This window comes from Ambystoma mexicanum, chromosome 8, assembly GCF_040938575.1.
Source record: "Ambystoma mexicanum isolate Mex_15411 chromosome 8, UKY_AmexF1_1, whole genome shotgun sequence".
In the NCBI taxonomy this organism is placed as follows: Eukaryota; Metazoa; Chordata; class Amphibia; order Caudata; family Ambystomatidae; genus Ambystoma; species Ambystoma mexicanum.
In genome coordinates this window covers 64212286-64234183 of record NC_090929.1, presented here as the reverse complement: position 1 = coordinate 64234183, position 21898 = coordinate 64212286, and the positions used below count along the sequence as shown (strand labels likewise).

The window sequence follows — 21898 nt, the reverse complement described above, 5'->3', positions numbered from 1 at the left end:
TAAATTGCTGGTGGCAGTGGTTTAATTGTTCACACCATTGTGCTATGCTACCGCAGGCTGAGCCCTAAGCTGCAGTACAGCAGCCATGGGTGAACATTTCGTCAAAATGGCTCCCATCATCTTTTTTTGCCATTTTCTGTTTGTGAGGTCTTTCTTGGGTTATACACTGTGCATCAAAACAGATTTGAGCCCATTTCTTGTCTCGCCTTTAGCAGGCTTCACCCCTGAAGCACGGCCTTGGCCCCAGTGTGTCTGGAAGGACAAGATGTGAGGGAGGGTCCCGAAACTCCCCTGTCCTTTGTCTCTAGGAATGCCTGAATGCAACCAGTCCTGATTGGTTGGTTGTCCTTTCAGGACTGCCACCCACCCTGCTGGGTGATTGACAACCTAGGCTGTACATGAATGGGAGAAACTTGCTTTAAAAAAAAGGCACAGGTTTTGGGATTAGCGGCTGAGTCGACCACTGGGAGAGAGACCAGACAAAAACCATGAACAAAGCTTGCTACATCGTCCTGGACCTTTGAATTGCCCGGTGAAGCCCTGCTGCTGTGCTAAAATTCGCTTTTTCAATTCGACAGAGAAGCTCCGGAAGGGACGACTTCTTCCCTTGGGTTAGTGGGACCAACTAACACCGAGACGAACTCCGCTGGACCATCTTCCACGACTGGCTAAACTTCATTGTTGCAAGAACCGGGTGCCAGGGGTCGAGTAATCTGTAGTCGAGTGCAACGTCTGAAATCCGGTTGGAAGCTCAAGGAGTCTCCCAAGGACCCTCCAGAAGCAGGACTACCAAAGCTCAAGTCCCCTCACCAGAGTGTAGGACACAAGGAGTGGAGGAAGCCCAAATGGTATCCAAGATCCACAACAGTGCTGTTTGCCAAGCGCTGAACCACGAAGTACCGTTAAACTGAAAAGAGCCCGTCGCTGCAGACGACCTCCCAAGTACCGCCGCAGGAGCCCTACAGACATCCTCCCTCTTGTCCGCACAACTGAGGGTCAGGAACACAGGGCCTGCACCGCTTTAGCACGACAGAATCCAGCTGGACCACTCTTCTTCAAACCAAAGATACTGTTCAGACTTGAATGTGCTTTTCTCAGTTGGGAATTGCAGTGACTTATTTTTAGAGTTCAGTCCAACTCCTTTTTCACAGGCTTAACAGCTTGTGACCCTACAAGTGATTTTCTACAAAGTCTCCAACTTTGTACAAGACTGTTTCTGATCTAAGAAGTACCTCAGCTCCATAGACTGTTCCAATTGAATTTGGCTGTCCTGGCTCCCTGAAGACTCTAGTCCATTGACTTTGATATTGTTTCTCCCTCATATGTGGTAGGTAGCTTGTTGTGAATGGTTACTGCTGAGAAAGGCTGGTCTAGACTTAATTGGTAGATTTAGTTGTCCTCACATTTACTAATTAACTGTTTAACCTTTGATGTAAAACTCAATCTACAAAGGAGTATAACCAGTGTGATGTATAAATGCCATTATTGTTCTTATAATTGAAGTCGCCTCAGGGTGTAGGAATTGTGTAAGAAGCATATCCAAAGATTATCTACTAACTTATTCTGATTCTGAAAAGTATTTAAAAAAAATATTTACATTATTACTCGAATTGCCTTTTTAAAGGATGATTAAACATGTATGTTAATTAAATAAATTATTATAACAGAAACCTTGGATTTAAGTGTTTATTGGCTACTTGTAATTACAGATTTCATTTGTACAGCTCACAAATGGCCCTCTTGAGATAGGCCTGGCTGCTCAGTCACACTACCAACTTGTGTAGTTGTTAGGGAGAACTCTCATAAATGTGCCAATTCTTCCCACCTTAGAGCCCTCCAGCTCTTTTGCTAAACTCTGGGACTTGGAACTTTTTAATTCCGTTTGTTTTCAGAGTTTATTTAGTTTAAACAACTCCATGTCACACAGCAACCTCAGTGCGGTGGCACATGGAAACCTTTTCAGGCTTTCCAAAGGCTTAAATACCTTCTCTGGGATAAAATACTGTTTCCCAGAGTAAGTAAAGTGAAATTGACTTTACTAGTCTTTAAATTCCTAGACCGATAACACCCCATCTTACAATAGAGTGCTGGAGGGGTTACTTAGTATCCCCTGTGCCTAGATACTCATGTAGCAGTCAAATGCTACCCTTTCCTCTCAAAATCGCTGTTGGCAGTGGTTTTACATCGAACTACCATCATTTTTCCCCGACCACAAACACTGTTAGCGTTAAATCGCATGTTTTCAAGATGGCGTCTGAGCCACCCCCCCCCCCCCCCCCCCCCCTGTAAAAACAGGTCCCGGTCTTCTTATTTCAACATTTCTTTGTTGAAAGGTCCTTCTAGAGTTTTGCTCTGCACGCCAAACCAGGTTTGGTTCCTTTGTTCATTCGTCTTCGGCAGGCTTCAGGAGTGAAGACTGCCGCTGGCGCAGAGTGTCTGGGGTGGGCAGGAAGTGAGGGAGGTGCCCGAAACTGTGTGCTTAGTCTCCTAGGAGACCCACATGCACTCTGTGTTGACTGGCTGGCTGACTGTCCAGCAACGACAGCCACCCTGCTGAGTGACAGCTAGGCTGGAAAAAAATGGGAGAGAACTGAAAAAAAGGTGAGTCTCTTGGCTTGAAAGGCAGAGTCGACCACTGGAACGAAAGAACCGAAGACAAGTTTGAAGAGGGCGGCTGCTGCAACTCTTGGACCGTTGGTTTGCCAGGTGAGGCCCTGCTGCAGGTCCGAATCGCTAAGTTCATCTCGACAGAGAAGCCCTGCAAGGACGACTTCTCCCGTTGAGTTGGTGGGACGAATCAACTCGACACTAAGCCACCTGGATACCATTCTCAGAGCTGGTTGTAATTTCCTCAGAGTGCTGCAGGAAACCGAATAACCAGGGAGAGGGACACCAGCTTGTGTGCTTTACTAAAGCTACTGGAATTGAAGATTTGCCAGTAGCCAGCTTTTTGAACAGGTCCAGTGTAGGAGTCCCGACCTCCTGCCTCTTGTCCCCACGACTGAGGACCAGGAACAGATCTGCAGGAACTGGGGTCACCAGCTGCATCCTTTTCTTCATTTGTAAAGGTACTGTAAAACAAGACAGACTACTTACCTCTTGCGGTGAAAGTGCTTGAAACTTTCCCAACTCACAGGCCTAATCAGCTTGTGACCCAACATATGATTATTTTTCATCTACCAGAACTGCTTTGTCCTATCCAAGACTTTAGCCCATTGACTTTGGCCTAGCCTATTGTATTGAATTGACTCTTCTGGTGAGCTCAAAATATCTGCACTGCCTAAGAAATAACTGTATTCTTTCTATGTTCTGATAATCTATGCCTTTTTGCTCCTCCTTCAAAGCATTCTGAATGCCTCAGAAACTTAGAATATAGTACTGAAGTATATTTGTGTGTGATTATATTTCCTCCTTCTTATGAATGTTTTATAACTGACAGTTACATTCATAAGTATTTAAGAAAGAAACCTTGAGTATAAGAGTTTGAACACCTGGAATTGTAGACCTCTGCGTAACATTACAGCTCACAATCCCTCTTGAGATAAGCCTGGCTTCTCAGCTCCGGTACCAAAAGCTGTGTAGTACAGACTTATACCAAAGGTTGCTTTTGCTTACACCTGTAGTCAGTTGTGTGTAGTGGTCCCAAAGGGTACTGCATACAAACTCTGCCTAACAGTAGTACAGACCTATACCAAAAGGTGGGTTACCCAATACCAAGCAGATAAGTGTTGTGTAGTCCCACACAGTGTGACTGCACCAATTCTTCCCCAACATTCATTGCCTTGCTCCCCAAAAGTTCTTAGGGTGTTCTCTCAATGTTCGCACATTGGACGACACCCCTTTCCACCCCCACCCCCTCCCTCCCAAGTCGGGCTCAGAACCCCATCAATTTATTTTTAGACTCCAAGTACTTTGGAGATTTTTCTCAAACTTCCACAGCTCCCCAAAACAGCACTCTCAGTTTGGGAGCATCAGGTGCAAAAAGGGGATCTTCTGCTTCAGATCAGGGTCTGGGCTCTCTGGTTTGGCCCAGGGGAGGAGCTCTGATGTGGGTACCACCAGGTGATCCCAGCTGCCCATGGATTGGTGTCCTAGAAGCCAGTGTCCTAGTAATATTTCCTCCTCCAGGCCATCCAGGTTTTCTCGAGCAACAATGGTCTCCCTATGGCGTCTCAACACCCTTCAGGATCACCAGCTCGCTCAAAATGCTGTTTCTGGCTGCTGCTTTTATACTCCCAGCTATAGTTGATTGAGTCAGGTGCGAGTAGTTGACCCTCCCTGACCCAATTATGGAGACAACATGGAGACTGCCCATAGGAATCCATTGCCCATAGATTCCTATGGGTAATCCTCATGACTCCCATCTGCCTCTTCTTTGTCCCAGTAGTTGACTTCTAGAATGGAAGTAGGGACTGTGGGAGTGTTAGTTTTTACTATTCATGTTAGGTAAGTCCAGAAAGGTTTTCAGAAAAAAGGGGAATAGTCCTGTTGTAGTACACAGAGTATAAATTATAAGGGTACCTGTACTACTGAAGCTCCTCCAGGTAAGCAATATAGTGATATACAGAACATGGACCTCGGTGGTGAGGTTGGAAAGCTATCAACAGATTATTCCAATACAGAAATAAATGTAATACAAAATGCAACAAAATACAACACTTAGATTATGAGGGTAAATCATATTTGACATCCAATTAATTCCACCATTCATACACATACTAGCAATCACACAACCAATGTCAGCTTGAAAAGTACTTAAGGTCAACTCTTGCGTAGAACCCTTTTTATGCAACCACAAAGTATTTTACTTTTTCACACCCATGTCACTTAACAGTGTGCATTTCTGTACAATAGCAACACAAGCTTATTGACATGGACAGCATATGTTTCAGCCGGCAAATAGGGCTTTCAAATTGAGCCTGACGTAGTTCAGACCTTTAGGACATTGGTGAAGCATGAATCTTGCCTCACACAAAACACAATCAGGTGGAAGATGTCTTCCAACAGTTAATCAACAAAAAACAGATCACAAAATCTAATTACAATCCAACCTCTTTTCATTCCAACTATGGCATTACTTGAAAAATGCATATAAATCTTTCGCGATTATATCAGTTCGCACTCGCCTCCAATTTTAACTAATGGTGGTAGAGCAAACTCAGGACCTAATCCTCAGTGCTCCAGAGGTACAAGTTCAGAAAATCCCGACATATCTCCCTGAGGAATCCTTGGAGGTAGCCGTGCACTAGTGCCAGAGACTATGCCGATAATATGGAAAGTTCATGCCTCACCTCGTCATATATAGGGACACAGTGTCAGAATCCTGCCTATATTTCCCCTTGCCTGTGCCTGATGGAACTATGTATTTGAGGCTACAAACTTACACCTCATTTGTCGTCACTCATTTAGATATGTCCAGGAATGCCCGCTAATGCCCTGTTTGTCCAGGCATGATGGTTTCATTTCCACAGATTCGGCATACTGCATGAGGGCCATGGTGGTTTAGCAATTTAGCTGTGTAGTACATCCAGACATTTCCCTCGATGTCACGGCAGGGATATGTTCCCTCACACAAGTGACACCTATTACCACGAGTATACAACATACATTGTTTTTAATCACATAGGGAAGGGATTGCCGTTCCCTGTACTTCTAAGTTGCTTTTGCATGAGGGTGCGACAGGAACAGTCCCATTTCTATCTTCATGAATAGTCACGGCGCACGGATGTGTTGGGCTTATACGGGCGGAAACTAAACCGCCCGCGTTTCCCATAGCGATTCAAGTGAGAACGCTTTGGATTGAGAAGACGCAGGTAAGGATCGTGTGGACCTTTGCTGTAGTACTATGCAGCGGATCGCCAGCATAGCTCAAATCGCAAGTTAGCCCCTTGGGCCCAAAGTCAGAAAGTTCATTCCATTAGACGGGAGAAACCAGGTGTAAAGGGAGACACCCCTGGCTAGTCTGTAGCAGCATGGAAGGATCACATGGCACCCAAGTTGGACACCGAGGGATGGTTCACGTTTGATCATGCCCCGGCATATATGTTTGGCACACTTCTTAAGCGAGTGTTATATGTGAATATCTAACTATTAGCATTGGGGTAACATTATGGCGTTCAATGTTATCCTTGAGTGTAGATTGGAGGAGCGAGGAATCCCGACTCCTCCACCGACACTACGTACAATAATTTGGTGCATTTCGACCAGTGATAACAAGGAAGGCTGTTATTTGAATACATTTCACTATGTTTGACACATTTGTAGGTCAGTCGGACTAAGGAATCGTCTTCTTGGTGACATCTAATTTAGGATTGGGAGATTTGACCAAAGGGCCAACCCAGAAGGTGGACTTTCAAGACTATCGGCAGTCTTCAGTGAACTGCTAGATGTAAGTGTCAATTTTTTACATCTAGATAGACTGTTTTTAGAGGAAAGGAGCCCTTTATTTACTCTGTGCCTTCGTCCCTTGCAGGCTTCTCTGAACTTGTACCTCTGGAGCACTGAGGATTAGGTCCCGAGTTTGCACTACCCCAATTATTTGAAATTGGAGGGGAGTGCGAACTGATCTAATCACAAAAGATTTATATGCATTATTCATGTGCCATAGTTAAAATGAAGAGGTTGGGTTGTAATTAGATTGTTATCGGTTTTTTGTTGAGTAACTGTTGAAAGAATTGTAAGTTACTCATACGCAGACCATAGTCCCCTTTCCTCCATAGTGCAAGGGCGTTCCTTCCAAGGGACGGGAGACAGAACCTTTTTCACCCAAAAAAACCCCTTCCCCTTTAAATTCTGAGGCATGCGGGGGTGCGGCAAGGGAGCGTGCGCTGCCCTGACTCCGTCCTCCGGCACCACACCTCAGTCCCAATCGACAATAGCTTTTACATTGCCTAATGACACCAGTATTATGGGGGGGGATGGTGGGACATATGGAGGAAATGGGACTATGGACTAAGAGTACGTTAGTCACTACGGTGAGTAACTTATAATTACTCTTACGTCCCTTCCCCTTTCCTCCATACTGCATGGACGATAGCAACCGAATGTAGCCCCCGGGTGGAGAGGAGACCCTCCTTAAGCAAATAGGTTCCTGAGAACCGCCTGTCCGAAAGCCGCATCAGATCTAGAGCTGGCACCCAAACAGCCAAACAACAATGCTTGCAGAAAGCCGAGTGAGTGGCCCAAGTGGCCGCCCTGCTTATGACATGCCAAGGTACAGGACGCTGGAATGCGATGGCCGTTGCTTGCCCCTGACTGCGTGGGCATGCATGTTGGCCGGCAGAGGCTTGTGCTGGCCCTCGTATGCTTCTTGATGGCCGAGACCATCCAGCGAGGTATATGGAGGCTTTGGAGGCCTGATAGCCTGGTCTTGAGCCTCCGAAAGTGACAAACAGGGCGTCCGATTTGCGTTAGTCCCTGGTCCAGCCCAAGTAGAATTTCAGGGCACGCCTGACATCCAGGCAGTGCAGCACTCTGTGCTTCGTCCTTAGGATCGGCAAAGAACGTAGGAAGGACTACTTCCTCGTTCAAGTGGAAAGCAGACGTCACCTTCGGTAGAAATGCTAGGGGTGTCTGCAGGACTACCTGTCAAAGGTAGTATATGGTTCTGAGGCGACCAGCGCCTGGATTTCGCTGACTCTACGAGCTGAGGTAAGGCCGACTAGTAAGGCCGTCTTGATGGAGACCAGCCTGATGTCTGCGTGTTAGGCAGAAACCTGTGCAGTTCCCTTAGGGACCACTGCAAAAGGCTTAAGACTACAGGTGTTGGCAGTAAACCCAATTGGTAGCAGTGTGTACCACCCAGATTTACCTGGTAGCTGTGGCTGAGCAGCCAGACTTCTCTCAAGAAGAGTTAGACAGTATATAGAGTATACAAGATATGTACCAAAATACAGTAGCACAAGCAAACACTGACCAGAGCTTTGGTATCAAAGTATATAATTATTTATTTAAAGACACTTATAGAAACACTCCAGCACTAATCTTGTAAGCAAGTTCAAAACAGTCACTATTAATATATATACATCCCTTATTCCTTATTAGACAAGTCTTAGTTAACACCACTTATTTTCAGACAGAGGTGAGCGCTTAACTAAAGATGGCACTCCAATAAGTTATCAAAAAAAGGGAGGGAAAGGCAGAAATTAGAAAAGCACACAACACTAATACTTTAGAAGCACCCAGCAAGGCAGGAAAGTCAAAGTCTACTAGTGAGCAAAAAGTTCAGAGGCCAGGCTCCCTCTTGGAGAGAACAGAACACCAATGCGCCCAAGATCACACAGTTTAAGAGGCTTTGAAAAAGTCTTGCAGAGAGTTCAAAAGGGAATTAGTTCAGCTCAGAAAAGTTCAGTTAGCCAGCCTAGTGTCAGCCCAGGTGGTAAGTCGAGGATTTAGTAGTCACCCCGTACAGACCGTTGCAAAGGAGGCTAGGCAGACACAGTATCTTTAAAATGGAGAGGATCCTCCAGCGGGGGCAGTTGTTCCTGGCAGCGGGTGCAAGTCGCGGCGTCGTCCACAGGAAGAGAAGGTCTTGACGTGGAGAAAAGCTGAAGGTCGTTGCACTGCCAGGGAAGAAACCAGCCACTGAGTTTTCCGGTTAAAAAGGTACTACCCTTTTATTCGCGGTAGTGGTAAATCGCGGTATCCCGGTTGCCGGGGTGCTTGGCACAGGCAAGGCGGCCACGAGATGATCCGGGAAGGCGAAAAGACTGGCAAACTGGTTATCCCCACCAGTCAAAGGAAGAAGACTCCTCGGATGAAGATCTTCTCTGTCGTCGGGAAAAGTCTTGAGACGGTTCAGCAGGGCTCCACCGGTGGTGTCGTCGTTGCAGGTCGGCACAGCTTCTCCCTCCTTGGATTCATAGGTCCTGTGGCGACGTCTGAAGTTCCAGTCCCCAAAGCCCTGCTTTTATGCAGAAAACTCCCATTCATCAGTCCTAGCTGTCACTCAAACATGCTAAGTGGTGAGCCGGTCGGCTCACCACTGGGCCAATCACACAAGAGTGTGACTTGAGTTGCCGAGACAACTCAGTCCAGGGTGCCTAAAGATCCCCCCCCCCTCCCACACATCCTGTAGACCCTGTCAGAGTGGCACCACTTTCCGCCAAAAAGTGGAACAAAGGGCTCGACTTGGGTTGGAGTTACAGAGGCGAACACAAACGCCATTTTAAAACAGAGTTCTGACAAAAAGACCCAACCAGGGAATAAATATTAAATAAATAACACGGCGGTATCTTTAACATTACACCAAAAAGTGGTGTGTTTAAAATGAATGGGAAAATCCCATAGAAAATATTCCGGAGGAATATTTCGTGTGGTAACCACTGCCACCAGCCAGAAACTCGACGAGGGGAGACTGCACAGTTCCCCCTCTAAAAACAGACCCAGGGGTAATCTAATTTCCCCTACCAGTACTTCCACAATATGATGGTTTGTACTGGTTCTGTTCCCAATTTAAGACTAGTAAAGTCAATGGTGACTTTACATGCCCTTGGAGACAGTAGTCAGTCCCAGGGTATGGAGTCTATGTTTGGGGGTCACTATGACACCCCTGTGTTACTGCACTGAGGGTGCTGTGTAACACTTACCAAAAACCACATGAAACCCTATGGAGTAAAAACCCCATAGCCCATAAAACACATTACCAAGTTAAAGGATATCTCAAATCATGTCCAAGAGTGGGAGAAAGAGTCTCACTCTTAGCAGGAGAAAAATAATAAACCCAAAAATCCAGCAAAGCTGCTGGGGGACTCACTAGGTTTGGGAAATTAGCCTTAACAGAGAATTCTCCCCAACACCGCGGACACCATTGGCTCAAACGGTTCCCTCCTCCGAGTTCCTATAATCTCCGATGGCTGCGAGTGATTTACGGCACGTGTCAACCTGCACACTAGAGTGGGCGAGGTGCGCCGAGAAGAACAGCATGTCATCCAAAGTAGATGCCAGGGGATCCAATTCCCTTGAAGTCTGCCAAGTGGCAGAATCTAGTCCATTTGCTTTTATACTGGGCCATGGTCGCCTTACTCCTTGCGCCCTGTAGGATATACAGATTGGCCTGTGAGAGGCTAAGGTATTGCAGCGTTACCTGCTCAGGAACCACGCTGTGAGGGCTAGTCTGTGGCGCAGGGTGGATGACCTTGCCCCCCCTGCTGCGCCAGATGATGTGCTGGGCCCAGCGGGAGGAGAATCAGAGGCATCTCCGAGGGGCTTAGCAGCTCCGAAAACCATGGCCTGGCCGTCCACCATGGAGCTATTAGAATGATGGTGAGTTGGCGAGACTCCTTGATCTTGCAAATTACTCTGAATCAGGGAGGGAAGGCGCAAGCCCTCATGCCGTTCCACTGAAGCCGAAATGCGTCGCCTAGGGAGCCAGGACCCTGTCCCTGCCAAAAGGCGATCTGAGGGCACTTCTTGCTGTCCCAGGTGGCAAAGAGGTCCACATGGCGATGATCCCACCTGTTAAAGATCTCCTGAATAACGAGGTTGTTTAGCTGCCACTTGTAATTGTCTGCTCACAGCCTGCTGAGCCGGTCCCCCCTCCAGGTTGGATTCCCCCAGGAGGTGGACTGCCAAGAGGTAGATGTCGTTTTCCAGGGTCCACTCCCACATGCTGATTGCCAGTCTGCACAGGAGGGGGTCTGGTGCCTCCCTGCTTGTTGACATAGTACATGCTGGTTGAGTTGTCCGACTGGAAGAGGACAACCTTGCCCCTGGGAATTGGTAGGAATGCCGTGAGGACTAGCCAGATGGCATTGAGATCTAGCCAATTGATGTGGTATTCCTCTTCCTGTAGAGACCATGTGCCGTGGACCGAGAGATCGTCCAGGGTGGCTCCCCAACCCTCGAGTGAGGAATCCATGGTGATGGTGGGCTGCAGGGTGGGCGCCCGGAAGGCCTTGCCCGTCCGTAGGTTGCCATCTTTGGACCACCATGTTAGGTCCGGGTGGAGAGATAAAGGAACATTGATCATCTCGCATTGAGAGCCCCATTCTTAGTTCCATGAGGCCGCGAAGTGCAGCTGAATCCTATTCAATCTTATGTGTGGAACAGCTGATAGGACCGCCGCCAATAGACCCAGGAGATATTGATACCACCATGCCGAGGTCACCTCACTGCTGAGGAAGTGGTTGGTGGCCCTCTTGATGGCTGAGATCTTGTCCTCTGGCGGAAATAACTTCTGAGAACATGTCCCAAATGAGGCCCAAGAATGTCAAGGTCTGCGTAGGCTGCAGCTGTGACTTCTTGAGATTGAGCGAGAACCCCATATCGTGCAGTGTGTTCATAATGGCATGGGAAGAGTGGTGAACCCCTTCCGGAGATGTAGCCCCAAAGAGCCAGTCATCGAGGTATGGGTAGATGGAGGCCCTGCGCTCTGACGAGGGCCGCCACTGTATTCATGAGCCTGGTAAAGACCCTGGGGGCCGAGTTGAGGCCAAAAGGATGGACCTTGGTATTGGAAATGGTAGCCCATGATCCTGAACCGTAGAAAAGAACAATGGGGTTGCCAAATCGGGACGTGTAGGTACGCGTCCTTCAGATCCAGGGAGCACATCCAGTCTCCCTTGCAAAATGTCTCCGCTATAAAAGCTGGCGTAACCATCTTGAATTTTTGCAGGGCTAAGGAGAGGTTGAGGGTGGAACGGTCAAGCACAACTCTCAGGCCTGCCTGTTTGTTCTTCTGAATGGTGAAAATCCTGGAGTAAAAGCCCAAGCCTCACTGGGAGGCTGGGACTTCCTCCACTGCACCTCTCTACGAGCGAACGGACCTCTGCCAAAAGAATTGCTGTCCCAACCTGTGGGAGTGGAGGGGAGGAGGGGGGAGAGGTTGGGTTAAGGAGGCGATCCTTACTATGGGGAAGATCCAGGGGGTCGTGAAATTATGGCGCCAGAAATGTACATGGAGAGCTAGCCTGCCCCGCACTGGAGACACGTTTACCCGAAGGGGCGTGTCATGCCTGCTTTCCCTCGGAGGCTGTTGCGGAGGAGGGTGTTAGGCAAAGTTTGTATGCAATACCCTTTGGGACCACTACACACAACTAGGACTACAGGTGTAAGCAAAACCAACCTTTGGTAGAAGTCTGTTAATAAAATGAACATCAGTGTTACTCTTAAACGGTGCAAATAGTTTGAGCTCACCAGAGAAGTTGATTTGATGCAATAGCTAGGACAAAGTCAATGAACTCGTGCCTTGTATAGGTAAGAACGGTTCTAGTATTTAAACGGAAAAGTCTTTGCCATGGTTCTCAGAAGTAGTTCACAGAAGAAAGGTTCATATGTCGGGTCACAAGCTGACTAGGCCTGCCAGTTGCCAAAGTTGTACGAACTTTCGCAGTGAGAGGTAAGTTCTCGGTCGGGTTTTCACAGTACCTTATATTGAAGAAAAAGATGCAGCTGTCTGGTCCTGGCAGTTCCTACAGATCTCGCTGTTCCTGAGCCTCATTTGTGGGGACAAGAGGACGTCAGGGGACTCCTGCACTGCATGGGGACTGGTCGCAAAGCTGGCAAACTGGCAAATCTTCGATTCCAGTAACTGTCTTAAAGCGCACAAGCTGGTGTCCATCTCCCTGGTTAATCCTAACCAGCTCTGAGAATGGTGTCCAGGTGGCTTACGAGTTGATTGGTCCTACCAACTCAAAAGGAAGAAGTCGTCCCTGAAGGGCTTCTCTGTCGAGGTGAACTTGGCAATTCAGACCTGCAGCAGGGCTCCACCGGGCAAACCAACCGTCCAGTAGTTGCAGCAGCCGTCCTCTTCCAGCTTGTCTTCGGTTCTTTTGTTCCAGTGGTCGACGCTGTTTAAAAGGAGAGTCTCTTGGACTGGAAAGCAGTTTTCTCCCATTCATTCCAGCCTAGCTGCCACTCACCCAGCAGGGTGGCTGTCCTTGTCGGACAATCAGCCAGCCAATCACGCCAGCGTGCATTTGGGTCTCCTAGGAGAATAAGCACAGGGAGTTTCGGGCACCTCCCTCACTTCCAGCCCACCCCAGACACTCGGGTGCAGAGGCGGTCTTCAGTCCTGAAGCCCACCAAAGGCAAATGAACAAAGGAACAAAACTTGGTTTGGCGCACAGAGCAAAACTCTAGAAGGACCTTTCCACAAAGAAATGTCGAAAAAGAAGACCGGGACCCGTTTTTACAAGGGGGTTGGGGGGGGGGCCTCAGACACCATCTTGAAAAACATGGCTCCTGCGATTTAACGCTAGCAGTGTTTGTGGTCGGGAAAGATTATGGTAGTTCGATGTAAAACCACTGCCAGGTGATGACACTACTAATGAATTTTTCAAATACATGAATGGATTTGATGTCCGGTGGGAGTGTATTCCATAATTGGGATGCCATGACTGGGAAACTAGAGCCACCTGCTTTTTTGAGGTTGAATCTTGGTACCGAGAGGCAGGAGGTGTTGGTGGACCTTGTAATGCGAGTGGAGGATCTCAACGTTAATGTGTCACTTGGCCGTTTGTGAGCGTTTTTTTTTATGTCCAGCTCTTGCTTCGTGGAGGAGTGGAATAGGGCGCCGCTGTCATGATGCCTACCCCCGGAGCACCAGGCCCAGCACCCCCGGAAGCAGGCATCATGCCCTCGGGTAAAAGCCCAGCGGCCCCTTATAGGGGCTCTTTGGACTCAGTCCTGGTGCCTTTGGCGCCAGGCTCATGTTGGACATCAGTCCTGGCGCCATAGGCGCCAGGCTCATAAAGGGAGGTGTTTTGTGCACTTACCTGATGCAGACCATGCTGCACGCTTCAGGCCTCCCTGAGACCTGAAAGGGACTATTTTTTCATAGGGACTATTTTTTCACTCGGGCGTGGCCAGGGAAGGATACATACCTAGTTGGGGAAGGATACATACCTGGGACTTCTTTGGAGGCTATTTAAGCCACGCCCAGACAGCAGCTCATGCTTCGCGTTGTTCTGCTTCCTGCAGCTTAACGCTCACCGTGTCTGCTCCTGGACTCCAGCCACGCCCGCCTCGAACCTGGTAGACCTGCAAGGAAGGAAGAGAAGAGAAAGGTGAAAACCAAGGACTATTTCAAACTTCTTACCTGCAACCGGAATCTTATCGCCAGCATCCCTGAAGAAAGACTTCCATTTGAAAGCATTACGTTGCTCGCTGCAGCGCCACGCTTCACTCACCTGTCCTCGAGACATCTCCCGGCTCCATCGCGGCTGTCAGCATCGGACGCCACATCTCTGCACCTAGGGGAGAGAGGAAGAACCAAAAGGTGAGCAGAAGGAACACAGAAGGAAAGCTTGATTAACAGCCATAATACTTACCGGCTTTTCTTCCACATTTCGGGTCGGCGCCGCCCCGTTGGCAGGTACCGTACCCCAGCCCCTATGGGGAAAGGACAAGAGACATTTCTGGGGAATGATAAAGACATTTAGAGGGATCGCCCTCATCACTACTCACCTCGGCAGTTTAACCCCTCGACACATCGCCTTCATTCTGCACCTGAAATAAAGGACAGATCACAGGTTAGAAAGACAACATAAAGGGGGCCTCACTTGAACTTTGAACTTTCATACTTACGGCGCATCGCTCAGGAAAGTCAAGTGGATTTTGCCAGCGCCACTCTGAAAACCAGTGAAGTAACTGGACGAACACGCGCCCCTGCACCAGAAGCAGGATGGAGAGTTCATCCTTCCAAACCATAAGGTGAGCTTAAACGGGGGTTTGGAGGAAGTTAGAGAGGAACAAAGGAGGAAGGGGGAAAGGGGGGAGCTAGCACACTATTCTGCAGACCGTTAATCCCCTTTCTCATCTGCAGAAGGATATTCCTACGGGCCAGGCAAGCACGATTTGGAGGTCCTGTCCAATCGGTGTTCCGGGTCCTGCGCATCACGCTAGAAGAGGCCACAGCAATCCAGACTAGACCAGCGCCCCCGTGGGAACCAGGTGAGCGTTACAGCCGCCTCCCCCCTCCCCCCGCCTCACCTTCCCCCCTTTCGAACGGTAGATCAAATGTGTTCCTGGACATCCAGGTTGAATTTTGTTGCCAAAGCCAGGCTGTCCTCATGTCCATGACAATACAGATGGCACAGACAGAGGTGTCGATATGGGCCACGATGGATTCCATGAGGTCATGCACCACAAGCTTGGCCTCGGCCAGCGCCGCATTAAAGCACGATTGTCTCAGAGTAGGGAGTTCCGGGAGGAAGTCCGCAATTTCCCACCATAACCGTTGGTTGGCGGCAGCCAGCATGGCCTCTGCGTTGGCCTGACGAAGATGCAAGGACGCGTTGGAATAGAGCTTTTTCCAGTACGCCTCCAAGATCTTCTACTTGCCTAGCAGCGCTGCAGAGGAAGAAGCTGAGGATGACTGAAGCCTGGAGTATAGTGATGCTGCAGCGATCACCGAGGAGTATGGCCGAGGATGGGCCGAGAGCAAGAGTGCATCTCCCTCCATCTACTTGGCGTCCAGGCGTCGATTGACCAGTTGGGCCGAGTGGGGCATGAAACAACCCTTCTTGGCTATGGAGACTACATCGGTTTACAGTGGAATCCACGTTTTGGCAGAGGGGCGTTTGAAGAGGACTTCAGCCAGAACCCCCTCTGCTGGCTGCTCTACCTCGGGTTGGGGTAGGCCCAGATACTCTGCCAGCCCAGCAAAACATTTGTGGAAGGCCGTGGCAGAGGCTGGCGTGGGCGGATCCTCCTCCTCATCCGTATCCTGTGGGTCAGGAGGATGCTGTGGAGGAGGAGTAGTAGTAGTTGGCGACGGAGGCTGGTATGGAACTGCCCGAGGCATCGGCTGGGGAGCCGGAGCCAGCGGCTGTGCCATGGTCTGGGGCATCGGTGGAGGCGCTTGTGGTGCCGCTAGCATTGCACGGAGGTCTTCCTGATGGCGTCCTTGAGGATAACCCCCATTTGAGGTGACTTCATGAGGCCGAGGAAAATCTCCATGAAACCCTCCTCACTGGTCAAAGAGGCAGCACAGGGTGCCGACGGGGTAGCTTGGAGCTGCTGCGTACCCTGTCCATATGGACGCAGTGGGAAGCAGCCATGCTCAAAAGAGGGAAAGGCTGCAGGCCACGTACCTGGTTGAGGCCAGTCCCACCTTGACACTCGTTCACCAAATTCCTGGAGTGGCACTGGATTGGTGCCTCTGTTTGGTGCAGCGGCCATCTTGTCGAGCTGCCAGCCACGTGCCTGCGACATGTTGGTCAGCCCGCTGGGCCCGGCCTCGTCCAAGACTAGCGTGTGGATCACAAGGCCTACCCTGCACCTCAGGCCAAGGCCCAGAACGTGTGACACCCTCGACCAGAGGGCCAGTAGAGCTGCGTTTAGGCACCCCCTCGGACGTATCGCTAGTACTAGGGTGCAGCCCCCCCGGCCATATTGCTGGTAAATAGGCGGAGCCCCTCAGATGACAATCTGGTACTAGAACCTACCGGTCCCTCAACACAACCACCGGGAGGATCCTTCGGCCCGAAGACCGGTAGCTGTAGCAACCTCGGTGCACATGCTGGTAGAAGGATCTGACCGGTCCCTCCTGCGTGGAGAGTCCCTGGGAAGGAGTCTCCTTTGAGGAGTGGGATGGAGAATATCGGTCCTACCTGGGCTTGGCTCGATGTTTTACAAAGTTCTTGAGGTCCTCGGGAGACGGCTTCTGGTAGAGCTCCCTCCACCTGGCTAGTCTGTTCTTCAGCGCTTTCAAGGACAGCGAGCCACATGCTATACAAGCTTGCCAACCGTGGTCTGGGCCAAGGCAACGTAGGCAGAGGGCGTGGGCGTCTGAAGTTAGGAAGAGCCCGTTGCAGGATGGACACCTGCTGAACCCTGTGGAAGTCGACATGCACCGGGGAGGAGCGTGACGCCCGAGGACCAAGTACCAGTATCGGCGCGTGGAATTACATGGCCGAAGCCAAACCCAGGAGCACTGGTGAATCTGGCCTGTTCCTGTCGATGCTGAAAAGGGGACTGGAGCAAAAGGGCAGAGCATGCTCCCTGGGCCACACCCCTGCACGCCTCTAAATTTAAAGGGGAAGAAGGTTTTATTTCTGGTGAAAAAGGTTCCGGCTCCCGCCCCTTGGAAGGGACGCCCATTCAGTATGGAGGAAAGGGGATGCGACATAAGAATATATCTTCCACCGGATTGTGTTAAGTGTGAGTCAAGACTCATGCCTCACCAATGTCCTGAAAAAGGTCAGAACTACGTCAGGCTGAATTTGAAAACCCTATTTGCCGACTGAAACATATTCAGACCATGTCAATAAGCGTGGGTTGCTATTGTACAGAAATACACACTGTTCGGTGACATGGGTGTGAAAAAGTAAAATAGTTTGTGGTTGCATAAAAAGGGTTCTATGCAAGAGTTCACCTTAAGTACTGTTCAAGTTGACATTGGTTGTGTGATTGTGTAACGCTCACCTGATTCCCGTAGAGGCGCCGGTCTTGACTGGGCGTATACCGTATCTTCAAAGGTGATGTGTAACACACGGCTGGCTCTTTGGGCTGGACCTCTGTGCACTGTTTGTCTGACTCGAAGGGTAAGATGTCTGCAGATAGAAAATATGGGATTAAGGAACTGGGTTATTGAATGTCTCTCTCTTCTTCCCTTTCTCTTCTCCTGTAGAACCCCAAAGGTTAACGCTCTCACCTTAGGTAAGTGAACGCCGTGCTCTCCATCTGCCTCGGGGCAGGGTGCTGTAACCAGTTTCTTCACTGGATAAGGGGAGCAGGCCTCTTGACTTCAGAGGACTGCTGTCCGTCGTTTACTGCACGAACGGTAAGTTTCGAGTAATTCTAATGTCTTTAAAGTCTTTAGTAATGATGTTTCTTGTTTTGCAGGGTTCCGGCGATGGCGGATGACGGGCTGAAGTGAGTTGAAGATGGAGCCCGTGTGATGAATAGAAGCGCCTGGAAGCACGTAAGTAAGCGCTTGTTGCCTGCTTCACGATGCGCTCTGTCTTTTTATTTTGCAGGTACAAGTTCGGAGCGGCTGCAGGATGCCGGAATACCCACTGGGTTAGATGTGGAAAGGAGTAATGGCACGTGAGTATTAAAGTTCCCCAATGTCTTTAAACGCACCTTGTTTTGTCTTTCAGATGCGGGATGCAGCGCCGAAGGCCTCCGGAGCGTGCGAAGAGTTGGTAAGCTTTTGTCTTTCAGATGCCGGAATGCAGTGTGAAGACCTCCGGAGCGCACGAGGAGTAGGTAAGCCTTTGTCTTTCAGATGCCGGAATGCAGCGCGAGGCGTTGGTGACAGCCGATGGACCAGGTAAGTGAAGAGCTGTCACTGAAGACCGTAATGCTAACCTGTTCTTTCTTGTCTTTATAGGTGTTGCTGAAGACTGGATTCAGGATGGTAAGCCTTTTTCCTTAGGCCCAGGATCAGATGCAGAAGACACGATGAGCGTTCTGCTGCAGAGGATGCAGAATAACACAAAGCAAGATTCATCCATCGGGTGTGGTTTAAATAGCCTCCTGTAGTGCTTAGATGTCTCCTTCCACAGCCACGCCTAGGTAAGAAAAGAGTTCCTGCTTTCCAGAAGAGTTCCAGTGTTCTGAATCTAGGGAGTGGCTCCTGCCCCACCCAACAGGAAAAGTAGTTCCAAACAGAAGAGGATCAGAGACTCAACTGGCAGGCAAGTAAGCAGCATGTTCTGCTGCAGGTAAGTCCACCCAAGCATTATGAGCCCGGCGCTTCCAGCGCTGGGACTGGGCATATTTATGAGCCTGGTGCCACTGGCGCCAGGACTGGGTCCAAAAGGTCCCAATTGGGACTGGTTGGCACTCGGAACCTGGGTTATGGATCTGCTTCCAAGGGAGTTGGGAAAACCCTGACCTTTTGGAAGCAGAGATCATGACAGATTGCTAGTATGTGTATGAATGGTGGAATTAATTGGATGTCTAATATATGATTTACCTTCATTATCAAAGTGTTTTAGTATTTTGCTGCATATTTTAACGCATTTATTTTTGTTTCTAAATAATCTGTCAGTGGTATCTTTCCAACCTCACCACAAGGTCCATTTTCTGTATATCACCGTAGTACACGGGGTGACATGTAATTTCCTTCTCCTGGTTCTGCCACGCCTCCTTTCCGAGTTGGCACTGGTTGGAATTGGGGAGCGGGCAACTGGAAAAGATTCAGAATAACCTTTAAAGGTGGAGCAGCTTCAGAAAGGGGAGGGGGGGAGTAGGCAGAGATCAGGTGGGACAGAAAGATGTTGAAGAGCCTTGGCGACAGGATAGAACCCCCGAGGGAGCCACAAGTAGTGAGGTGGAGGAGAGAAAAGAACCCATTTGAACTTCGGAGCGTTTGTAGGAGAGTAAAGAGTTCATCCACGCCAGTGCCCTGTCCGTGATGCCTAGGGTACTACAGAGACTGTTCATGAGGATGGAGTGTTTGACAGTGTCAAAAACAGAGGAGGATCAGAACAGGAGGAGAGTTAAAATCCAGATTAGAGAGTAGTTCTTCTTGGATAGAGAGTAGTTTCAGTGCCTCTGGCTGCCCTGAAACCAGACTGGTGGTCATGGAGGCACCCCGCCATTTCGATGCAGAGAGCCAGTTGGGGGATGACCAGCTTCTCCATGAGTTTTCCCAAGAAAGGGGTGATCGAGATAGGTTGATAGTTCGCCGGGCACAAGGGATCAGCAGACTGCATTTTTAGGAGACGGTGCACAAGGGAGTGATTGAGGGGTTGAGGGAAACAGCCTGTGGCAAAAGAATGGTTGCAGATGTCAACCAAGCCAGGGGTGAGAGTGCCGATGTTGTCCTTGATGGTTCTGGAGAAGCAGGGTAGCATCTGTTTAGAGGAGCCTTTCATAGTGCAGACAAATCTAGAGATCTCATCTGGTGCAATGGGAGAGAGGGAGGAGAGCATGGGGGAGTCTGAAGAGGTGAAAGAAGGAGGGAGCAGATGACAGGATGTCAAGTGTTTGAGGTAAAGTGGGAGGCCAGTGCGGAGCATAAGGCATGGGAGGGAGGAGGAGAAGGGGAGACCGTGGTAGGATTAGAGAGTTCCTTGCAGATTTTAAAGAGCTTGGCCATGTTGTTTCAATTCTGCTGCATCACTACATACCTTCTGTTAGCGGTCTAAGTTATTGTATGCATTTCAAAAAACCTAAAGGTGACTATGTATGTTTGTTAAGGATATTGCGTGATTTTCAACTTGCTTGATTCATTTTCTTAGTGGGTTCTTTGGCCTATAAGAGTAACATTTTTACTTGCCTTTCTAAATGGAATTATGTGCATCACTGTGTGTACTCGTTGACCGCTGGCCACACTCCGCGCCCTCCCCCTACCCCTCCCAGCGAGACCAAGCCTCGACTCTCCACATTTAAATCGATTGGGTTTATCTAACCTCTCAGAGTGCCCCTGTTCAATACAATCTGTCCATTAAGCCAGATTCTAGAAACCCATCTGAACAATGAGAAAGAATTATAAGTAGTTGCGCATCAGCCTTGAGCCAGGATTATAATTGCAAGCTTCCGTCCTAAACACAGCCATGACATTTCAGAGTTCTAGGAGTAGATTCTTTCAAAACAGAGTAATGACGGCAAGAAATGCTGCTGTTTTCATGTCATGGGCAAACTTTCAGATTTCCTACCATTTAAGTCTTCCTTCTTTCAGTGCTTCCTCGTCCTCCTCATCTTCACTGAATTTAAGCTTCTCTGCATAATCTACTTCCTCTTGGAGGCCTGGAGAGACAAATGCAGAAATTGAAGATGAACGAAAAAAGATCAAACAGCACTTGCATTGTCCCACAACCCTGTATATCACAGTTCACACAATACTTATAATTCAAACCATTGTGGGGACATAAGAAAGCTGCCCCTTTGCAGGAGAACAGTTCCCTTCCCTTGTAGGGACAAATATACCAAAACTTCCCCTTGCCCTCACCTCTGAAGTGGAACGCACAGAGTGGATGTTGTTAGGCACAAATGTATTGAGTACCAGTTGGGTGCACTACAACAACCCTGACCTCCTGGCAATAGGACCCCAACCTTTGGCATAAGCTTGTACTACACAGAGTGGTAGCGTGATTGAGCAGCCAGGATTATCTCAAGAGGGGTCAAAGTGAGCTGTAGGCGAGTTAGACAGATTCACGGTGACACATTCAAATAAACACTTACACACAAGGTTTCTTGAATAAACAATTTATTTAAACAGTCAGTTAGTGAAAGCCTTCTTCAGAAGGGACCAATATAGCATTAACACTCAAATATACTTCACAAAATACACACTCTTTATAGCTCTAAATCAGTGAGTACCTTTTCGGGATGGCCCACAGACCCCAACCTACACCCTCAGCTGACGTCAATAGCTAGGGTGCTGGGGACATTAATATATCACTGTTGTATTTAGGAATAAGCCAAAGGAAAAGGTTATTAGAACATACAAGAGATCACAGATATTCTTAAGCAGGCAAATACTTTCAGATCCCCCAATAAGTCATTCAGTGGAACAGGCTAAGCCAAAGTCAATGGGCAAAAGTCTATATGAGCTGAAGCACTTCTTTGCAGTTAAGAAAAGTCTTTGCACAATGTTTCAGAAGTCTGAAGAAAAAGAAGAATCAATGTAGGGCCACAAGGAGTTAGGCTTGAGTAGTAGAAGATGCAAGCAAGTCTACAGCAAGAGGTAAGTTCTCTCAGACTTTTACAGTACCATTGTATTGAAGGAAAAGTGCAGCAGGTGACTTCTGTTCCTGAGCAGCTCTGCAGATCTCACTGTTCCTGGGCCACAGTCATGGGGACAAGAGGGAGGACTTCAGTGGGCCCCTGCACTGCAATGGGATGGTCACCGCTCGCAACCGGCAATCTTCAAACAAGTGGCTGTTCTGTGTTTCAGCTCCTTGCGTCTACCGCAAATAGCAGCAATGCGGTTCCTGGCTGTCAAGATGGGCTTTCCTTGCTCTGGGTCCCACACACTGTTTGGGGGGTAGGGGGGCTCAGG

At 48.9% G+C, this 21898-nt stretch overlaps 1 protein-coding gene across 8 annotated transcripts in view; it reads right to left on the bottom strand.

The window, feature by feature from the left end:
• PRRC2B (proline rich coiled-coil 2B) overlaps positions 1 to 21898 on the bottom strand; it is a 1218749-nt gene that overhangs the window by 564093 nt on the left and 632758 nt on the right. For all 8 annotated transcript variants that reach the window (XM_069609284.1, XM_069609287.1, XM_069609286.1 and 5 more), the window contains exon 10: positions 20553 to 20643. In XM_069609284.1, the coding sequence (XP_069465385.1) occupies positions 20553 to 20643 (91 nt within the window). The remainder of the gene's footprint in view (positions 1 to 20552; positions 20644 to 21898) is intronic.